General features: G+C 42.3%; 1 protein-coding gene across 1 annotated transcript in view; it reads right to left on the bottom strand.

The window, feature by feature from the left end:
- Positions 1-7025, bottom strand: part of LOC118119617 (inactive dipeptidyl peptidase 10) — a 64833-nt gene extending 57808 nt beyond the window's left edge. Inside the window, exon 1 of the mRNA XM_035173707.2 lies at positions 6662-7025. Within this exon, the coding sequence (XP_035029598.2) occupies positions 6662-6718 (57 nt within the window). The 5' untranslated portion in view covers positions 6719-7025. The remainder of the gene's footprint in view (positions 1-6661) is intronic.
- Positions 7026-21540: the final 14515 nt, after the last annotated feature.

The following is a 21540-nucleotide window of genomic DNA, read 5'->3' as shown; positions in this document are numbered from 1 at the left end:
ACTGGATCACTATGAGAGGCAGAGAGAAGAGCACCTCTACATCAGGATGACATCTATACGCCTGTGAAGCTCTGGAGTCGGCCCAGTCTCCGCCTTCAGGAGCACCCCCAACACCAGTCAGCGCTCTAAGTTTGGATGAATTCTCTGATCGCAGACGCAGCTTTGTTCTATTTTCATACAGTCGTGGTTTGCTCTTCAGTTCTTACATTTCACAAGACCTCTTCTGATGTATTTCTATTTTATTATATTTATTAATTTACTCTGAAACAGCTCAGTGGACTCACGGAGGAATAACGGTTCTTCATCAGACTCTGTGGTTCTGCAAAGATTCATCACAAGAACCGTTATTCACTGGACGGTGTCCGCACTGTGAGGAACCACTTCTGGTTCCACTCAGCTTCTTCAATATCTGTATAACAATGATCTTTATTCTGTAGCTGTGGGTTCATTGATAACTATTTACAGAGCAGAGTGAAGGAAGTTATGAAAAAAGAGAATAACAAAGAACATAAGTTCACTCTCATATTAAATGCTGCTGCTTCATGTAAACACGTTCCTGTTTATAGCTTTAACAAAACCTACTTATACATCACAAAGGTTCAGTGAATTGTGTTTTTCAGGATTACAAATCAAATTCTAATGAGCTGAGACAGGAATTAAACAGTATCTGATTTATGTATTAAACTGTGTTGTTGTATTTATCCCAAACACCCGGCATTTCGAAAGTTATTCAAAATAAAGTTAATCATGATTTCAGTTTGAGTCTGTGTAGCACGAAATGTCATCACAGCTGAGAATAATTAATTTGCATTTGGGAAACGTGTTGTTTTGACCCAGTTTGGAAAGTGGGCAGGTTTTATCCAGAAAGTTGTTTGTGTGCGAACAAAGCACCGCTCCTGAAAAACTGGTGTTAGGGTCCCTTCAATTAACACCTGTGCTCCACCGAGTGCAACTGCAATCTCATTTCTATAGAGCTATATATAGCAGACATTATCTCCAGGCAGCTTTCACATAGAAGAACAATTTAAACACCCAACAAGCACTAGCGACCGTGGTGAGGAGAAAAAAGACAAATGATATTGTCAATTTTGATATAAATCATTGAAGCTGAAAGATGAGCTCAACTACTTGGTAATAATAACCTCATCCTTTCATTACGTCAAACCCACCTGCTGCAAATAAAAGGTTTAACTTATTGGGATCCATATTCAAGCTGCTAAAGGCAGCAGTGAATTCCATTTCATTCCATGTCCTCGGACCGGAGGCCCATTGCCTCGCTGCTTTCTTCCCTGTGATCTCAGGACCTGCCCCCACTATAAACCAGCTGACATGGCCTGGCAGACAGAGTGCACTCACATTTTAAAACTCCCCCCCTGTCATCAGACATGCTGGTCCGAAGACAGAAATATAGACACAAGTCCACCATGTTAACATTAAAGTCAAAAGGGAGACAGACGATGTATTTTTACACCTCAATCTGAATATTATCCATATGCATCTACGCACAATAACCTGTGAGTTACACTGAGTGTTGCTTAAATGTTATGGATGATTTTCACATTGTCTTGCGCAGCAGAAGAGAAAGAAACTGTATTTCAAACTCCTTTCTCATCCCTACTCAGAGAATCTTGTGTCTCGCCCATGTGAAGAGAAGCACATGCAGTGAGTGGCAGAAGGAGGTGCTGCCCCTTGTTGAATGCTTGTGTGGTTAGTTCACAGGATTCTGAGAGGGAGCGAGAGTTCAGCTCTCAGTCAGGTCGCCCGTCTCACTGGCTGTTCACCAGGGAAGAGGATACTAATGGATATGGAAGCTTGGCAGCTTTAAGCTTGTTTATTAAAATATCACAATGATCATTTACACTCATTACAAAACCTCCTTCTGCATCATTTGCTTTCTGAAATACGAGCAGCTACAGATCTTCCAGTCTCTGTGTGGGTTGAACCTCGAAGTGATTGATGAGTTCTCCATCGACAGGGGGGCTACAACATGGATTCATAATTAAACCACAACAGCCCATTTTGTTTGCTATAAATCACAGTCATTCTTTTTAGCCTCAGTTAATTAAGTAATCTGGAATTTAATGATCTTGTAATTTAATCGGTTTATCTTTAAATTCTTTAATCACTACATGAGTGGAAATGAGCCTAACCCAGAGTTCAGCATCAAACTTCATTCCTTTACTCACCAGGTTCTGTCTCTACTGGTGGAAATGTGACAATGACAACTTCTTGTTTTGTTTCTATCACTTCTTTGGTTCTATAGCTACTTTCTCATAGCAAATTCTCAGAGGACGTAAAGTGACATTTCATCTCACACTCTGAAGAATGGCTGAAGCTCTTTGTCACGAACACACTGTCCCAGACTGAAAACACGTTGAACAGCAAAGGAAACCTTAACATGAACAAGAGAGAAACACACGCATTTCACTCTGTACAGAACTCAACATTATTATATGATATTATTACGTGAGATGTGCCATGTGTTATTTGTGATGTCACTCTGGAACCTGTATCATTAAAGCACACCCTCATTACCATCAGGGCGCTCTGTAGCACAGTCAAGCCAACGGGGTGCACAGGAATCATCTGGATAATACTGCAATCAACGTGCAATGGGAAAAAACACATCCGACGCATGTCGGCCTTCCACCTGTCGTCTTAGCTTTGTGCTCCACGTTCAGGGGAAACTGCCGCGGAACTGCAATCACCATCATGTGCTCACAGAGCCGGCCTCAGATTGGCTCTCCTGCTGTTCCACTGGCTGCACCTCACTCGCAGGACGCCATCGGAGCAATATTCAAACAATAGATGGGTGTAATTCAAAAGTAACTGATGAACTGAGGAGTTGAGAGTTTGTTCACATTCAACCAGACTCGTATGTGTCTCTGCTGTTTGGTTTCCGATTCCAAGGGAATCTGAGGAGCTTAAATACGACAAACCAAAGGTGCAGCTGGCAGTGGTTGAGTAAGAGTTGAACCAGATTCAAGGATTTTTCTCATGACCTCATCATGTGGAGAACAGCCAACGCAGCACAAAGAGCTGACAGCTGCGTTCGTCCTGACGTCTGTGAGCAGAACGCCACGTCTCCACAGTCTTTCAGCAGCGATTCAGATTCTGCTGTGAACCTTCTGACATCTGAGCCAAGAACCGTGCATACGTTTAAACTGAAGAAACAACGCCACTTGTCAACTGGTATGAAGCAGCTGTGGAGTCGCAGGGCTTTGTCTGACTCTGACAGACCGAGGTTCACAAGTGAAACCAAGTCAGTTTTACACAGTCTTGCTTTTCCTGTTTATAAAAAGCCAGCGGCTCCGAGGCTGCTGAGATATTAACTGCACTCCTAATTACTCTTCTACTGTAACTTATGGTCAACTTGTTCCAGGATTTATTTTACAATCCACTCCTATATTTTTCCCTCAGAGAGAGAGAATCGTTCACTATCTAATTCCTGTTTGTTGGCTGTGTTTGTGCCTGTGCATAAAGCAACATTAATAAAACTGCGAGAGCGTTCGCAGTTGATTGAATGTCCTCTCGCCCCTGGAGAGCCGGGGACGGTAATTTCTTTCCATATGTTGGTTTTGGTGTTCAGTCACATTTGCCGGAAACAGCCTCTGCAGGGAGGGACGGGACAAAAGCCCGAATTTTCACCCATCTGTCCCGCAGTGGGAGCTCCCTGTGGCGCCCGGGGTTCTCTCTCCGGTGAGCCCTAATGTGCCGAGAGGATTTCCTTTAAATTACACACCAGGCCGTCCCCGAAGACGGCACTGTTAGTCTGCGCTGATGGGTGAGCTGCGTTAGACGGAGTTTGCTCACTAGAGGAGACGGCAGCCATTTGGTTTTTCAGATTTCTTCGTCTGGAGCCGGTCGGACTTGTTGTCCTGAACAAACAAGCGAGTTGCTCTCAGCAGCTGTTTGTCTGTCGTGAGGCTTTATGAGCAAAGTCAGAGCCCAGGGTCTCTGTCGACCTGCTGGTTCTCACTCTGCTGACGTTACAGATTCCAGGTTTTGGGTTTGACAGCTGTTTGTAAAGCCAGGACTGGGTGGACTTGTGGGTGGGTCCACTTTAATTGGTCAAACAAGACTTTGCATACATCACTGCACAGCTTTCGAATGGAAGGAAGCTTAAACCATCTGTGCTTTTTTTTATTTCCTGTGTTCTTTTAGTGGGTGAGTCAATACTTAAATCAGGTTATACTGGAATGAGAAAAATAATTATGGGTAGATTTTGGAATTTCATTAAGAGGAAACAACCTACAGCTTTGGATCAAGATTTAGAAAAGATTTGATAGATAACATATATGTATTAAACACTCATTGTTTATTTAGACTCAAGGATCTCGTATAGCTTGTATTGCTCGTTTAGCTTGCCATGACAAATGGATTCATTTCATCATTAGGCTACTGTACAGATAATATACAGATTGTTGAAATCCCAGAGTCCCAAAGTCCCAAATCCCTAAAACAAGAATACTAGTCACAAGCACATGAGTGGAAGGGAGCGATCTATATGGTACAGCGGTAAGAAGTCCAATTTTCTAATAAATCGATTGATATCAGGTGAAGACTGAACATCTCAGAGAAGAAAGATAATACATGTAACCACCAGAGGAGGTGGTTTGAACAAATGGACAGTTCATTCATCTTGAATCCCTCTTGGCTCTTTGATATCAGTTAGATGTCATGAGACACACGACCGTAGAGTAAACGGCTTGAAGTGTTGCAGAGTGGAATTTGCAAACCGAAACAATTCAGAGAGAGAGACCAGACAAAGAGGTGACAGAATATAACACAAGTTCCAATCCCACTGTGAGCAACAGGCAAACACCCACTGTTCTAAAACACAACATGATCCCTTTATCTGCATTGTTGCTCCCAGCAGCGGCAGCTCAGCCCCACAACACATTCCCTGCTGGGGAATCCAAACCAAGTACGATTATGATAATCTACCATTCAGTAAAAACGTGTGTGATTATAACAGTGGTTACACTTAAAAGAGCGTCGCAGTGCACAGGGAGGAATGTTTCATGTTCAAGCTCTTTCTGAGTCACGAGTGTCCACAGGGAGATTCTGTCACTGGAAACTGATGATCCACTGAATCACTGGAACTAACTCCAACCCTGTCTACTAACTTTGTCCAGTTTGTAAGAAGCAAATTAGTCTGAGAAACTAAATCATCTGAGCATCTCTCTATCCAAATGGACAATCTGTTTAGTGGAAATCTTTCAAAATAAAGTGCAGCTATGTTTAATCTAAATATCAGGAAACCATGACAACTGTAACACCTGGAACATTTTTGAGCTGCACTGTTTACATCCATATTTTAATGGATCGACAGGATGAAGCAAAATCAAACATCTGGATAACCCCCAGCAATGCATACACGTGCACATGCATATTTAATCCTCCCCCGAAGCCCATGCGGGGGTGTTACAACTGCCCACATCTTCCACTTTCTACAGCTGGTTATAATGGGAACAGGATTCTGTAATGTAATGATACTAAGTGTATCTTGTACCAAGGTAATTTAAATTAGTCCCTGATCCCTGGAGAGAAACTAACACTTCCCACGACTAATGTGGCTCCAGAAATAACAAAGTCAGTCCATTAGTTTATAGGAGCAGCGCTTCCATATCGATTAGAGTCATCACCCTCATATTTAGATCATATGCAGACTACTGACATCGATCCACTGACCTGCATCTGAACCACAGACGGGTCAAGATTCCCACTTGTTTGGTGTTTTACCTCCTGATGGGATAAAGCTTTAAAGATGAGCAAACTCCAAACACACTCATTTGTGCTCTGAGGGGAATGTTGACAATAACAAAACATACAGTGAAATAAATATACAGTGTAATGTTCATTTTACTATACTGAGAATTAGAGGCTCAATGTTTTCTTTCTGAATAAATTATAAAGAATAACCACTTTGTATTACCTTGTTATCTTAATCAATACTTTCATTGGCTTGACATCGGCTATGATGCCACAAAGCCTCCTGGGTTAGAGCTTAGTCAGCTGAAGTTAGGACAAGACAAATGTTGCACCCCCGTCAGGCCACAGTTTGATGTCCATAACCAGATTGTTGTTGTTGTTTTTTACCTATTTAACAATTTAGTTTTCTCTCTAGAAACCGACACTTTCCCTGCTGTCAAACAAACAGGACACACACACACACACACACACACACACACACACACACACACACACACACACACACACACACACACACACACACACACACACAGCTTTGGTACAAAGTCGCTTTCATCCCTTCCACATCAAGTCAAAATGCCCGCATCGATATTAAATGTTAATATTTGCTCCGCCACATGTGTCAGTATTTTCAAAGATGGATAAATAATGAAGAGGATCCACATGGACACACTGTCCTCAAACCGGAACACGGTTTCTCCAGCTTTGCAGTTAAATCATTCATCTGACACTGTGCCTGCGCTACAGCACCAAACACATCTGACCATCACAAGTTCACACTCCTCTCACAAACTGCCTCCACGTGCTCTCTAGTTTTGTTCCCCGCAACTTTAACCCCCCCACTGAAAGTTTAGCATCACACACACACAGACCGAGGGACCCTTCTGCCCCTTCTGTCCCATCATGAAGACGTCCACGCGACGGGGACAAGCGGCCCCATGTTTACCTTTCCGTCGCTGGAGTATCTCCGGCTGTGCTGCGCGGCTCCCGCGCTCTGGTTCATGTTTCAGCACGTCGGACAGCTCCGGGAGAAAAGCAGGAGAAACTCCGGTCCACGCGCCGCAGCCTGAGTCCGATCAGCTCAAACACGTCCGCTGCTCCTCCAGCTCTTCATCGGCTCCTCTTCTTCAATGTGACACGAACGCGTCCTCAGCCAATGAGTCCCTGTGCGTGAACACTGATCTGCGGGTGCGCCAGCTGCGAGCTGCTCATCCAGCCGAGAGTAACGCAGCAGCCAAGTTAGTCTTCAATAACCCGTTTCTAACTCGAATGTGGAGGCTGTGAACCATGTGGTGGAAAATACACAGAAAGGGTCACAGCCTTTCCAAAGAAATCCCTAAAATGATTTCTAGGCACGAGTGGACAGATGCTGGCACAGGAATTAAGTTTGTGCACTAGAATACGAGCTTCTACTCCAATGCAGACAGATTACATAACATTTTAAAACTGATTAAAACAATCTCCTGCATGTAAGGACGTCATGTTTTAAGAGCTATTTCATTTTTCTGTTATCTCCAGGACCTGCTCATTTAAGAGTTGTGGTATAAAAGTAAACGCCTAACAACGTGTAGCCAGTGTAATTATACTGTACATGAATAAATAATAAGGCCCAGTGCTGATGATGTATAAACCTAAAGTCCACATAGAGTCTCGTCCAATGAAACGTGTGTTTAATTATGCATTCATCAGCAAGAAATATTATATTTCAACTCTCAGACCAAATTAATTTTAATATGGACACGAGAACCAGCAGTAAATTAACGAAGGATTGAAGACTGTTCACAGCCTGACGACGTTTTCTGTCTGAAATATTCAATTGGGATGATTTTTATTTCACTTATCTGTTATGACTTTAATCTAGAGGAGAAAACCCCCCATGGAGCCCCCTCAATAACATCATCACTACATGTGTTCAGATTTACTTTGGATTACTCAGTCACAACCTAAAGCTGAATAAAAACATCAGATATATACAGAGTAAGACTCAGTCTGTCTTTCTTTCAGGTGCAAAATTCTTTCCCCAGTTTCACAGTGACTTTATCAATCCAAAGTAAACCCCCAGAGAAATGCACTAAGCTGCAGAGCCTATATGAGTCGCCTCCCAGCAGGGGGTCTTTGATTTCTAGGCCATTGTTTAATTGGAGACTATACGTCAAGTATCTAGCTCACGGTTCTTGATGCTGTATGAGATAAATCTGGAATTTGTTATTCATTTAAATCGATTCCTTGTGTAAAGGCTGCGTTGCAAAAACATAAAAAACAATATCAACAGTGTCTATTATGATTATCTATGGTCATTTAAATAGGGAGAGATCAACTGGTGTAATCAAGAGAACACTAACATCAGTAAAGAAAGATATAAGGCACAGTTCTCTGCTTAGTCCTTGAAGTAGTCTTGTATTGTAAGTATAATTATGGTTGATATCATTATATTGAAAACAAGTTTTTCAATGTATTTCCATGGCAAGGTTTTCTGTCAGTAATTTCCTGAAGTCCTCAGTGTTGTTGTGATGTGCAGGCAGCCACAGCCCAGCCGCTGACAGCCGGAGATCCCCTGCAGACCACAGTGTGTTTCACTGCAGGGAGACGTGAAAAGAAAGAGCTTGAAACCTGCTCGGAGGACACCTCACACTCTTGTAGATTGGAAATGTGTGACCAAGAGTGCGCTGCCTGTTATATTTTGATGTGAGCTCTCGCGGAGTCACAGTCCTGCGGCAGCCAGAGGTCGTCCTCGCCGCCTGGTGAAGCTCAACATCAATAAGTAAAGGTCCCCTCTTCTGTTTGCTTATCACAGAGCACTTTGAAGGCCACTGCTTACCTCCACTTGAAAGCATGTATCCGGTCCTAGAGAGTGGGCGGCTTCTGATGCATGAAAGGTCGAGTTGTGACAGGAAACAGTTCAGCACCAGAATGTCACCGGGCAGGACGGGACTGCAGCGACAGACAGTAACAGCACGGAGGCGGAGCTGGTGTCCAAAACTATTTTAACAGCTTAATCCTTTTTAAAATGGGGAACCCACAAGTCTTGTATCCCTTATTGATTTTCATAATCTCTACCTCTGATGGCGATGATGAACACAACAAGCTGTAGATGTCACAGCATCAGCCACTTCCTATTTTGTCTCCTGCCCATTACTCTGCCAAGTCACCCACTGTTCTGTCATCCCAGCAGATTCAGTTGTATGCATAAACAATATGTGCAAAACAGTGTATATCCCACACATGCTTATGTACTGTGAACAGTACATGACACATAATACACATTCAACCCCAGTTTACGGTATAAACACTTGAATGCACTAAAACAGAAGAGTCTGGATTTATACAGCAGCATCAATGTGTTCGGGGGAACTCCAGCAGAAGCCAAAGCTCTTCTCCATCTTAATCCTGTCTCCACGAGCAGACGGCAGTAAAGTGTGAACTCAGGGGGGATTATCAGTGTCATTTACTATTGTGAGTGAGAAGTGAGTGATGTTAGCTTGTCAAATTACACAATAATAAGTTCTCATATCGAGTTTTTTAAATGGTCTGTATTTATATAGCGTTTTTCTAGTTTTAATGACCACTCAAAGTGCTTTACGGTACAGTTTTGCTATCCACACAATTTTAATGAATGTTTATTGTTCTACCCTCTAAGGCAGAGGTGGTCAATTATATAAAATAGTAGAGAAATGGACAAACAACATGTTTTTGTGAAAGTATAATAGAAGCCAGGATGTTTAGTTTGCATGGAAGCTATCACAGTGATGAAAAAGATCAATTACAGCTGGAAACATGCAGCTAAACTGGATGAGATGCGAAGGACAAAGGCTTTTGGATAAAGTTTGAGCTCTTCAGTGGAGTTTTTTTGTCCAACAAGCAGCTTTCACCTGATTCTGACAGAGTCAATGAAACGCATTGTCGAGCTTATAGCTAAGAGCCTGAAACCTCATTCAGAAGGAGAATTTGTCTCTGCTCTGAAGCTGCCAGAGCCATCCATCAATCCATCCATCAATTATCTATACCGCTTACCCAAGCTTCTGGTGGTGAACCTGCTAAAAATATTCCAAAGTGCCAGTTTGTCTCAAAAAACCCATCAGAGGGCAGATAACTTATAAGGTCTTATAAAAAGGCTGACAGTTGTTGTCTTTGCAAACCTTTGCAAAAGTGAAGAATTGTTTGATTTTGTTTGTGCATCTTCTTATCATGCAGGAACAAAGGTCTGCTATGACATCTGAATCTGCTGGTGAGTGTGCATATGCTGATTTGACAAAAAGGCTCCAGGACATGAAAAGTAAACTAAAGGAAAACAGAAAACTTGGTTATTGTATAATGTGGAACTGATGTGTCCCGAAGCAACAATGAGCTCCAAGCTGCAGTAGATGCAACAACCTCGTTCTGCTCGAGCTCTATGAACTGAATCTGCATCTCCGTTTGGGACAAGCTGCGACTCGCAGCACTTTTCAAAAGTCTCTCTTCAAAGAATCAGTTTTCTCAGGACGGACGAAAAAACCCAGCTGTGAACAGTGAACATCATCACCACTACCATCTGACATCAGATGCCTCAGCAAAGCAAAGCAGTTCTGGACGTCACATGATAGAGATTTATGTTCGTTCAGTAATTTGAAGGCAAGGGAGGAACACTTATAACAGAAAGGAAACAAAACAAACAGATTTAAAACAGTTTAAGACGAGCAATTGTAGAATGTTATAAAATCTCAAATGGCCCCTGGGTGGAATCCAGTTCTCCATCATTGTCAGGAAAAAGAACTGTGAGGGTTTCTTTCTCACCACAGTTTTATTACACTACATGTTTTAAAGGAGATCAGCTGCTGTGGTGGATTTGCTCCACACTCCTCACAATGAGATGATTCTGTGCATTCAGTCCTGCCACGCTGCCCTTGACCACACGGGTTCCACGTGGACTAATCCCTCGCACTCGTCTATAATCTCTGGCCCGCGGATAACGCGTCTGATGTTACGTAACAACGACTATTTTTTTTTTCTTTAAAACCTGCTGGTGTTTTACTCACTTCACTCTATTCCTGCTTGTTTTGTTCCAATTTCCTCCGAGTCTTTTTACGTGTTGGATCTTTTTTTAGTCGCCTAATAAAGTCTAAATTTGTATTGGAGAGTGAACACATTAGTGCAGGTTCAGTACATTGTGTGATGTGCCTCTGCAGTGACAGCACAGCACAACTCTGACTTGGTCCACTCACATATTCCTTTTAATCTGTCTCATCTCTTCCTCCTTCTCTTCATCTTCCATTCATATGCAGCATGTGTATTCTTTTATGGAACGATGACGGCTCCCTCTTTGATATACATGACAGAATTAGTCCCTGCTGATGCAGCCAAGACCTCTGCAGTGCACGTGGAGGAGAGAGTGCACGAGGCCTTGGACCCTGTGTCAGTCCAGACCTGACCTCCGGATCTCACAGTCCATCCATCAGTCAGAGCGACGGGTTGGCTCGGCTTTCTTCAATCAGCGGCAGGATATAGAACTCGCCTTCAATTCTCTTTCAATCGTCTTTCCTCCAATTCACAGAGAGTGTTTATTTATATGTTCTGCAGCCATCTGGGCCTCATTTCCTCTTTAAATTTTCAGCTTTTCAATAGCTGAGGAAATGCTATTTACACCCACGCACGTCTGAAGTCTGACACTGGAGCCAGTCCTCTCGACAGCCGCTCACAATCAGTAAATAAATCCCCACCTCCACACTTTCATTAGCAGTGACCACACCGACGTTACCTCCCTCACAGAGGGGGACTGTTAATGTGAGGAAGTGTTCATCCGCTGTCTTTGATGGATTCACGGATTTGTCAGCGCTGCTGGAGCTCGGTGGGTGGATTTATTTCTTTATAGCCAATCAGTTTGCATTGCATTTCAATTTCCAGGTAGAAAATATGTTCACGGTAACAATAACCAGAGAAAAGAAACTTATCACAGCAAAGTCTTATTTGCTCAGGTAGTAAAACATGTCTAAAAAAAAACTGCTGAACACATTTTCTTGGAGTCTGTGGCTAATGAGGTGAACGTGAATAGAAAGTGGTTCGGTAGTTTTTGAGTAATCCTACAGACAGAGAGCAATGAAAACATCACCGATAGGCAGATGTAAAAACTGAGCGTGAGCACTGAAGCAGGCATATTCCCAGCATTTAAATGAAGAGCTCCAGCCTCAGCCCTCAGGTTTGTCCCTGTCTCCCACAGCTGAATACCACAAACCACCACTATCAGCCTCTGAGCTCCAGGTGAAGCCGCTGGCAGCGACAGCAGACGGGCGAAAGCAAAGCGACAACTGGAGCTGCTCTTCAGGTTGACATGGCACTGAGATGCTTTTGGAAAGTTGTTGGCAGCTGAGAGCGAGGGCTTGTTGTTCTCAGGTGAGCTGAACACTGCTACCTGAAATACATCTGCTGTGATTAAAGTGTCGGGGGGGTGTTGCAGTGAGAGGAACATGTCGTGTGAGACTTTAGCTGCGCTGCCTGAACTAGTTCACAGACCTCGATTCCTTAGTGTATCCATAGAATATTGCAAAAGCAGGTATTATAGGCAAGTAAATTAAATATGTTGTGAATGTTTGATATGTAACATTTACATTATGTGACTTTATGTGACAATCTGCTGTGGAAGGACATAAACTGGTTGTTCTCAGGTATAGGGAATAAAAAAATATCTATAACCCCTGTAGTCGGAAACCGATTATTTTTTGTTTTGCTTTTATAGAAATGAGACAATTCCTCCTTCCTTTCTACGTAGAACCAATACTTCAAATAAAAGCCTCTTCTACCTTCCTGCCTCTGATCTGATTATCAGTCCAGCTTCTCCCAAAGCAGAGGCTGGTCCAATCAGAGCGTCTCCAATGCATCAGTCTGCTCTAATTCTCTTCTTTTTATACCTTTCTCGCATTATCATTCCGTTTCAACATGCAACACTTCAAGTCTGTTTTCAAGCTCGCTCTCTGGGGGTCCTTTCCCTCACCTTTTTATATATCGCCCATTAATTATGAATGAGACAGAGGTCTCTGAAGAGAGCTGGAGGAGCAGTGATGGTACAGGGCCACGGGTAGGGGGAGGGGGAGGCGCTGGGGATGGTGCACTGTCTTCAAGAGGAAATAGAGAGGAGGTCCTGCAGCACTGCATATCCGAGTGTTTCTTTCTTAGCAAAGCAGCTCTGTGATAAGTTCATAAATTTAAAAAAATAACACCAAAACTCCCCAGGAGGTCTCGATAAGGCTGCTTTGTGAAGGAGCTTTCAAGTAAAATTCCAAGGCTGAGTTTTAACCACATTTCACACATTAAATCACTCATTTAATGTGGATGCACATAACAACCTTCAAACCACACTCACAGTGTTTTCTCTGCTGCTGTGGAGACCAGGCCACACTTGACTGTACAGTGAAGCTGCAGCGCTGACACAGGATGATTAATGCAGGGCTCTACTGAAGACTTTCTGTAATTACAGAGAGAAGAGAGGGAGAGAAACTAGATCCACAAAGTGATTGAGCCGGCAACACATGTACACAAGATACATTTCATCACATGTTAATGATGTTTGACCCAGTACTGGAGAAAGTGCAGCATTGTGAGGATACAGAATAACCATAATGATGATGTGTAAACAAAAGAACATCACATTGGGAGCTGACAGTAATAAATCTGATTCAGTCACTTTCATTTCATAACCGATGATACTTTTAACCACAGAAAGACTTGACCATGAAGTGACTTCCAGGGCCAACATACTTTATTTAAGGATTTAAAACTCTAAAAGTTTAATAGACCTGACTTTTTGGAGGATTTAACCCATTTGCCCTTTCAGCAAATTGTATGAATCAGGTGTGAGCCTTCCACACATCTGCACTATGATCCAGAGGGATGGAGCAGAGCTGAGCATTTGCTGCCCCACAATAATGTTCTCTCATCAATGAGATATTCTGTAAGATGCCTTAAGTCATGTCATTAAATAGTAGATGTAACCATAATAACCCACATACAGTAACAAGGACTGAAGAGGCACAGTACATCAATGTCATTCTGCTATCCACCAATCAATCAATCAATCAATCAATAAACAAACTTTACATCTTTCTAATTATCTATCTATCTATAGATTTATATCTCCTCTTCAAACAAGTAGGCTTACTTCTTGTAATTCTTCCATTATTGATTCACTTGCCATGTTGATGTTATCATGTCCCATTTGTCCTTTTTAGTTGCTTTAAGCTGATTGACTGTATCATTTCCCTTGTTATCTCGTTAACGTGTTTCGTGATTTGCTCCGTGAACATCTCTTTATGTTTCTTCTCACCATCTTTGTATCAACATATGTTACCTGACGACCAACAGGACGGTTACAAGGAAAACAGAAGAAAAGAAAAGTGAGAGCAGGAACAGGAGAGAGACAGGAAAAGAGGACAGAGTGGGATAAAAGAGAGAGAGAGAGAGAGTAAGCTGAAGAATCTGAAAGTATGATAAAACCTCAAAAAGCTTTTTCACCCACCACACCCCCCTCATATAAACATACCCTTGTTAATTCTCTTGTTTCATCTGATGGACTCAATCAAACCCAAAATAGCCGGCTGCTGATAAAACGTCAGTGACACAGTGTGATATTTAGTCTAATTGTTCTGAAAAGCTGTTTGCAGGTGGCACCATGGCAGAGGAGCGACCCCCTGGATCCAGATCTGCATTTCATCTCTGTTTTCATCATCACTTCACTTTCATGTCTGTGCAGGAACATTAAAATCCAACCAGACCTCATGTGAACTGACTGGTTTCCAGTGCAGAGAGGATTCTATGGAGCCCAACGTGATGACGATGTTTGCAGCACCAACAGCAGGAGGTCACCCGCTGCTCTCATGACCAGGGGCCGTTTCAGATCCACATTTAATTATTAAGCACAGTGAGATTACACTGGGAGATGAAAAGAATAGATTCATGCGCCCACTTAAATAAATGCTGCAGCAGTGGGCGGCTTTCATATCGATATATTAGGTTTTAAACAAGTGAATGAAAACAATGGACAAAGCTATACCACAAACAGCCATGTCAGCAGAATGCAGACAGACTTCAAAATAATCAATAGTTTGTGCAGTTTACCAAAATAAATGTGATCAAAATCAAAAGCTTATGCAAGTAGAGTCTCACTTTATGTTTATCCAATACCATTACAATATATCTTTGCATTTAGCCGTGTGGAGAGCACATATATCACCGGGCCGACAGTTCGATTTTTCCCCCGGTACAAAGACCCTCTTGTGCTAATTGATTCACAGCCCGTCTGCAAATGGATCATGTGAGAAGACGCCTGGTGTGACACTCGTCATCACTCAGTAGTTGTTCTACAGGACAACATCCTGCTGCAGCTCACTGTGCAGAAGAAATCCATTGATCTGGAGACGACACTGAAGTGTTGCCATGTTTAAGACGAAAATGGAGTCAGGCTTTGGCACGAAGCGACACAACAACCTCACAATAATTGCATTATAATCCCATATTTTAACATAATTTCACCCCCCTCTTTGAAGATACACGATGCAGTTGATTGAACCAGCGTATAGCAGCGATGTTAATGAACTTAACTGCTCCTCTATCAATAAAGCATCCTGGCAGGGTTGCCTACAGACCGCTGCTCGCAGCCCGCAGCTGTGAGCTTTTGATTTATACGTGAAATAATGCCGAGCATCCAAGCTTTTCAATTTAAAATGTCATTGATTCTCCTGCATTAGCATAGTTTGCCACTTTAGTAACTGCAAACAACAGCATTGGTTTATTTAAGATCTCAGCGATGTTATTACAATGACATCCCCGGAGAAACGTTTTGTCTCGTCTGTTTACGCGACGACTACTGATGACGTGACTGCGTCTTGAAGGGCTGTGCCAATTCGTAAGGGAAGATTTCAACCACTACCCCTTGTGTCTCCGTTTCAAGAGGCAAGATAACCCTCGAAAACAAGGGGGGGATGTGGGGAGGAGGGGTGAAATGGGATTGAGGCAATGAGAGTGAAGAAAGGCAGACATGCTGCAGATCATATAGACATTCATGGAAAATAGAGCTCGTGTTTGGCCTCGGAATCTTTGTCGTGTGACATGTATGATGAACAATATGAAGCTTTTTCTCTTTTCATTCCTTTGTCAGCTCACAGATCGAATTATTTCTAAAGCTCCAAATCCTTTAACAATCTTCCCTTCAGCCACTGTTGTTGTTGTTGTTGTTGTTGTTGTTGTTGTTGTTGTTGTTGTGAGTTCTTGTAGCTATTTCTGTTTCCCACATGATGTTTCTTCGACTTCCACGTCCCACAGGCATCAAATTAACAATATGCACCTGCAGTGGATCTACGTCAATTTATGCAGTGATAATATTCAAATGTGTTTCTATTCTGGGTAAGTTCATAACTTCAATGTCGTTAAGCCGTTTACTTTGAAGACAAACTCAACAGGATGTGACACATATCAGGTTGAAAGGAGTTTCTCTAAGAGAGGCCAGAAATATATCAGATAACAGTAGTTTCTGTGTGTATGAGGTCAACCAATCCAGACACAAACCGTTTTTCTCCATTTCAGAAAGACACAGTTAGAGCAAAACACATGTTTATCTAAAGTATCTGAGAGTAGAGGGGCCTGTGACCCCTGCACCAGCACGATATGGGAAAACTAAGGATATCCATTATTGCTCTTGGACCTCGAGTACTGAATTTATAGCTCCGGACATTAAATACCACATCCACTCAGCAGCTCTCGAAAATGATTGAGTGGACGCTTCCATCCTAAAGTAGGAAAAAAAACCCACAAACCTTAATTTACTCAGACCTGAACCAGCTCATCCATTTAAGTCTTGACTTATTAAGAATTTGTCTCTCAGGACCAAGTGCACTGCTATCGTGCACGGTGCTGTGACCACAATCTTTCATTTACTGCACAAATACGACTTTAAATGACCAGGTTAGCAATATGTTGGTGGTTGTAATAAGATAACGGTCATAATTAATTCGCATTATCAGTTCTAAAAGAAATGAAAATTCACTGATTCATGAATAAAGGTTTTTGTTATTGTTCATTTTATTTGCTTGTTAGTCGCCCAAACTCTGCTGAAGACTGTTAACTTTATCCAAGAGCTGCATGTTTCCAGCTGAGATGATGCACGCTAGGCACAGTAACTTGTATTTTGTATTTTAACCTCCACAAAAAACATTTGTTCATTTCTCTCCAATTTGCAATCTTGTCGAGAGTTAAAAGTGGTTGTTCAGTCTTTCCATTAAACCCAGTCATCCTCAAAGGTAATGCCAAGGTCTGCAGGTCAAGCTCAAACAAATACACTGGAATATTACAGGAATTCATAACAGCTTTCAAGTACTCAATAAAACTGATTTCAAACATAGGCACAGCTGCTTATTTAGCGACATATAATCAAGATGAAACCTCTGGACACAAACATGCTTTTTAAAAGATCGTGTTTCTGTCTGTCTGTGAAGTTACTTCCCACCAGTGGCCTCAGATTGTTCTGTTCCTCTCCAGCCTGTAGAAGAGGAATGCAGATAAGATATTGATGCTCTCTGCGAGACAGCCATCATAACCACGACAGAGTCCTCTTCCTGTAATATATGAATAGATGCACACAGACTTTGATTTAAGTTGCTACACGCTGGCTGAGCTGCAGCTCCCACCGGCAGACATCCACAGAGTCTGTCCCGTCTGCTGCTGGGATGAAGAAAATCAAACAGCTGGAGCAGAAACGGCACTGACACTGTCATCCACACAGAGATGTGGCTGCGCAGTGACGCCGTGCTACAGCAACACAAAGTTTTCTGTGGGCATATTATGCAATTTGTCATGTGGCTTGTGGGGGAAACTATTTTGGTTTATGTAATTCTGTCAGGACGGCTGCACCAACAAGACACGGAGACACGGTAATTCCTGGGTATCACACTCCAAGTCTGTCGAACACACCATCCAGCAGAGTCGCCTGTTTTTGTTACACTGCCATGTGTATGAGCCCTTTGTTGTCAAGTCCTTTTGCAATGGCTTCAAGCAAACAAGCAGAATAACAAACACAAGCCTAATGATACACATCGTGCCTCCATTAGCACCAATGCCAGCATATTCATGTTCTCATTATAAGCCACAACTAACTAACTCCAGGACTTCAACAGCTTCCATGCAGACTAGTAGCAAAGCTACTGTTTACACTCGCAGCATGAGACTAAATTTGGGTCAGTTGCAAATCCGTCGTAAGCTCAGGATGATCTGGTGGCTTGTTGACGGGAGCGTGGCTCCAGAATCCAGGCAGCGCAGCCACCTGCCACAGCCACCTTCTCCTGACCTCACAGGTTTCTCTTCAAATGCTTTAAACAGGATTCTACAAAAATGTATTGTGTTTGTAAAGACTACTTGTGTAATGTTGATAAAAATCATTCTCAGATATAAAGGCTTCAAAGCATCATGCCAGAGGATCGCTGCTGCCCCTAAAATATCTTACACTTCTTAAAAGTGTTCTAGTTCAGGCACTTGTCAAACTATTGGTTTGGAGAAAGTGAATCGCTTGTCATTTTTGAGACTTTTGTCTGAAGTCTTATTTTTAGATTTGTTGGCACAGACCCACGGGCCAGGTTCAAACACTGCTATTCTTAGAAACCATCTTTTCTTAACAAATGAACAAACAGCATTGCCACTGTGTGCGTTTGTGTGTCTGTGCATGTCTCGTCGGTTCAATTTTATAGGTGTGTGTGTGTCAGTGTGTATCTGGGGAACAGGGAGAGTGAGTGAGAAAATGGAAAAGAGAAAAATCAGAGAACTTGATAAAGTGTGTAAAAAGTGTTAATCTTTATGTGAAAGACTGATTCAGTTTTCATAACTTACATGTAACCAGCAATGTTTTTTACAGTGTGAACAGTGTCACTCTCAGATGGATGTTACCTTCATGGAGAATACACCCACAGATTTGTGCTGACGTCTGATTCCGCCCTGTTCTGCTGAATCTGTGATACGAAGAAGCAAAGATGAAATGATGAAAATAAATGAGAGAACAGTTCCCCACACATTCCTCACTGTCAACCTCGCTGGATGAAGATGGGGCGATGTCGGTGCAGGAGGGAGCACAGCAGGCCGCTGAGCCGCCGAGCTGCTGAGCTGCTGAGCTGCTGAGCTGCTGAGCCGCCGGCCGAAGGCGCTTTGCAGATGCATCAGCTCCCCTCAGAGAGAACAGGAGCTGTTGTCTAAGTTCAGTTCTACTGTTTCTTATCTCTGCTGCTGTGAACAGGATGTTCAGCTTTGCAACACGTCTCACCTTCAGGAGATCTGGGTGTTTATTCCTCTCACTTTCCAAGAAGAATTGTGTTTGTGTTATTCTTCAGTGTCATAGAGCTCCGGTGTTGGCCACAAGCTATTTGGAACACATCCTGTTCCCCAGACACACACACACACACACACACACACACACACACACACACAGGGGAATCAACTGAAATGTTATTGTGTTGTGGATTGGGAAGAATTGAACTGTGAATTATTAAGATGTTCATCTAAATGCACACTTTAAAGTACAAGAAAATCAATGAGGGGCAATTGCATACACATGGAACATGTTTAATTTTGTCAGCCTGACACACATCCTTCTCACGCACTCACAGCTCAATCATGAATAGTGTATGTGTCCATCCCTTATGGGAGATCTTACATTCAACCTGAATGGTGATGAGCTGCGGCGTTCTTGGCGAGAGAACATAAACCAGAGGATCAAAGAGGTTTGGGATTGTGCCGAGATGAGTTATGAAACGTGATTGTATTGAAGTTTCTCTCGGATCTAATTCACGTTAATCCCGTGGAAATCTTCCTCGGTTACAGAGCAGTAAGGATTAAGGGGAAAATTAAAAAAGTTATTGTTTTAAAGCGTCCTTGAAGAGAAACTTATGTCATGTGACGTGAATTAGGGGTCGATTGGCAGCACAACGTCTCCTCGGCTGCTTCTCTGCAAAATAACGCAGACATCACAACCCAGACCTGTAGAAGTGGTGGAATAAAGATCTGACAATATCATCAGGAGAATATTTTGCAAGCAAAAAAGAAAAACAATGTTTATAGAGAGTTTCAGTCAGCAGAACCGAAGGCTCATCCCAAACCTTGAGAAGTCCCTCGGGCGGTATCCTCCTCTTCTCTAAGGTATGGAAATGATTTCTCACAGCCAGAGGCAAATCTCACCTGTGGGCAAAGGGAGGTGAACGCTATAAGATGCAAAGAAAGTGGAGGGAGATCATTCATGATTAATTCAAAAGAAAACTATTTAATAAAAACAGATGGAATCAAAATTATGACTCTTGAGGCGTACGTATGGAATCAATTGAGGTGAAGGAATGATTTATAGACTTGTATAATAGCTCTGGCGATGTGCACTAACACATTCCAAGGACAAGGAACACGGAACTAGAAAGACAGGATGAAGGTCTTGACTGCTTCTGCCTTTTGTTCCTCTTTATTCTTTAACTCTGCAAAACCCTCCCAGGCAGAAAACATCTCAAATACTGAGAAGGGAAACAGATGGAGAGGAAGCCTGAGAGCGTCTGCAGAGAAGCCACAGTAACACAAGTGAGACTGAGATGACCTCATTTCTGGATTGCAGTGACAACACGACGCTTGACCTCTAGCTTACACAAACAAATCTCTCGCTGTGTCTCAACCAGCAGCAGGTTACGTCTCTGAGGGGAGGATTTATAAAGCTGAGACCCGACACAATCGGATGAATCAATAATATCTGTTGTGACAACTTCCAAACCGAAGCTTCCCCATGAAATCGGTTGAAAGGTGAAGTGAAGAGCACGATAACTCCTCCAGTCTGAAAAGCTGCTCACGACCACTTTATACATAATAAAATCCCCACTGCAGAAAGGGAAGATGTTTTTTTTAAACTCCAGTGTCTAAGAGATTGTGTCTCAGGACTGTGAAGATGTTACACCTCTGATCGTTTCCATTAGCCGACATCATAACAGGAGATCTGGACATGAAAAGTTTGAATTATTGAGGACGTACAAAGAGAGTCAAGATGTAAAAAAAACACAAGGCAATATAAAATATGAAATCCAAAAAAGGTTTTGAATGAAGGATTCTAATGAATTGTCTAAAACTAAATAAAATAAAGTAAACAGAAGAAGGCAGTGGCAAGAAAAACATCTTAGGAAGAACGCCTTCCAGTTGTTGATAATATATTTTGGCCTTAAGCAGAAGTGTTACTAAAAACCAACTATTATAAATATCCTCAGACTGAAGCAGTGCAGCACCTGAGCAATGCTGCCCCAAGTGGTGACGTTTGTCATTGCAGAACAAGTTACAGTTTCAGTTACAACAGGATTACAGCAGATCTCTTATTTATATCTTTGCTCAGTACAGGAACATTTTCTGTTTCTCTGCTCCTGCATGGAAAGGCCACACCATTAAAGACATGCTCATGCCTAGAAGGGATAAGGGAATATTTTCTTTTTCTATATTAAAGCAGACCATCATTATATCCTATACCCTTCACTAAAGTGCTTCAAGAGAGGGATCAGGGGACGGAAGGAGGTTGTGTTCTCCATTTCAGACAAAGAGTAGGTTTTGGAGCTGGGGAAGGAAATAGAAAATAGGGGACGGTGTGTTCAGAACAGTTATTCTCAACAGAACACTGTGTTTGAAACTGTGAACCGGTTAACTGTAGGAAATAGGACAGGAGGGTCTGATAATAATATAATAATATAAATAATACTGAGCATTTTACACGGCACTTGTATTTATACACTAATGTATTTTAACAGTTTCTTCTAAACCTGATGTTTTACTGTCTGTTTTTATGCTTCCTTTGTAAAACACGTTGTTATGGAG

The sequence above is a fragment of the Hippoglossus stenolepis genome, chromosome 13 (genome assembly GCF_022539355.2).
Source record: "Hippoglossus stenolepis isolate QCI-W04-F060 chromosome 13, HSTE1.2, whole genome shotgun sequence".
NCBI classification, from domain to species: Eukaryota; Metazoa; Chordata; class Actinopteri; order Pleuronectiformes; family Pleuronectidae; genus Hippoglossus; species Hippoglossus stenolepis.
This window is presented reverse-complemented; position numbering and strand designations above follow the sequence as displayed.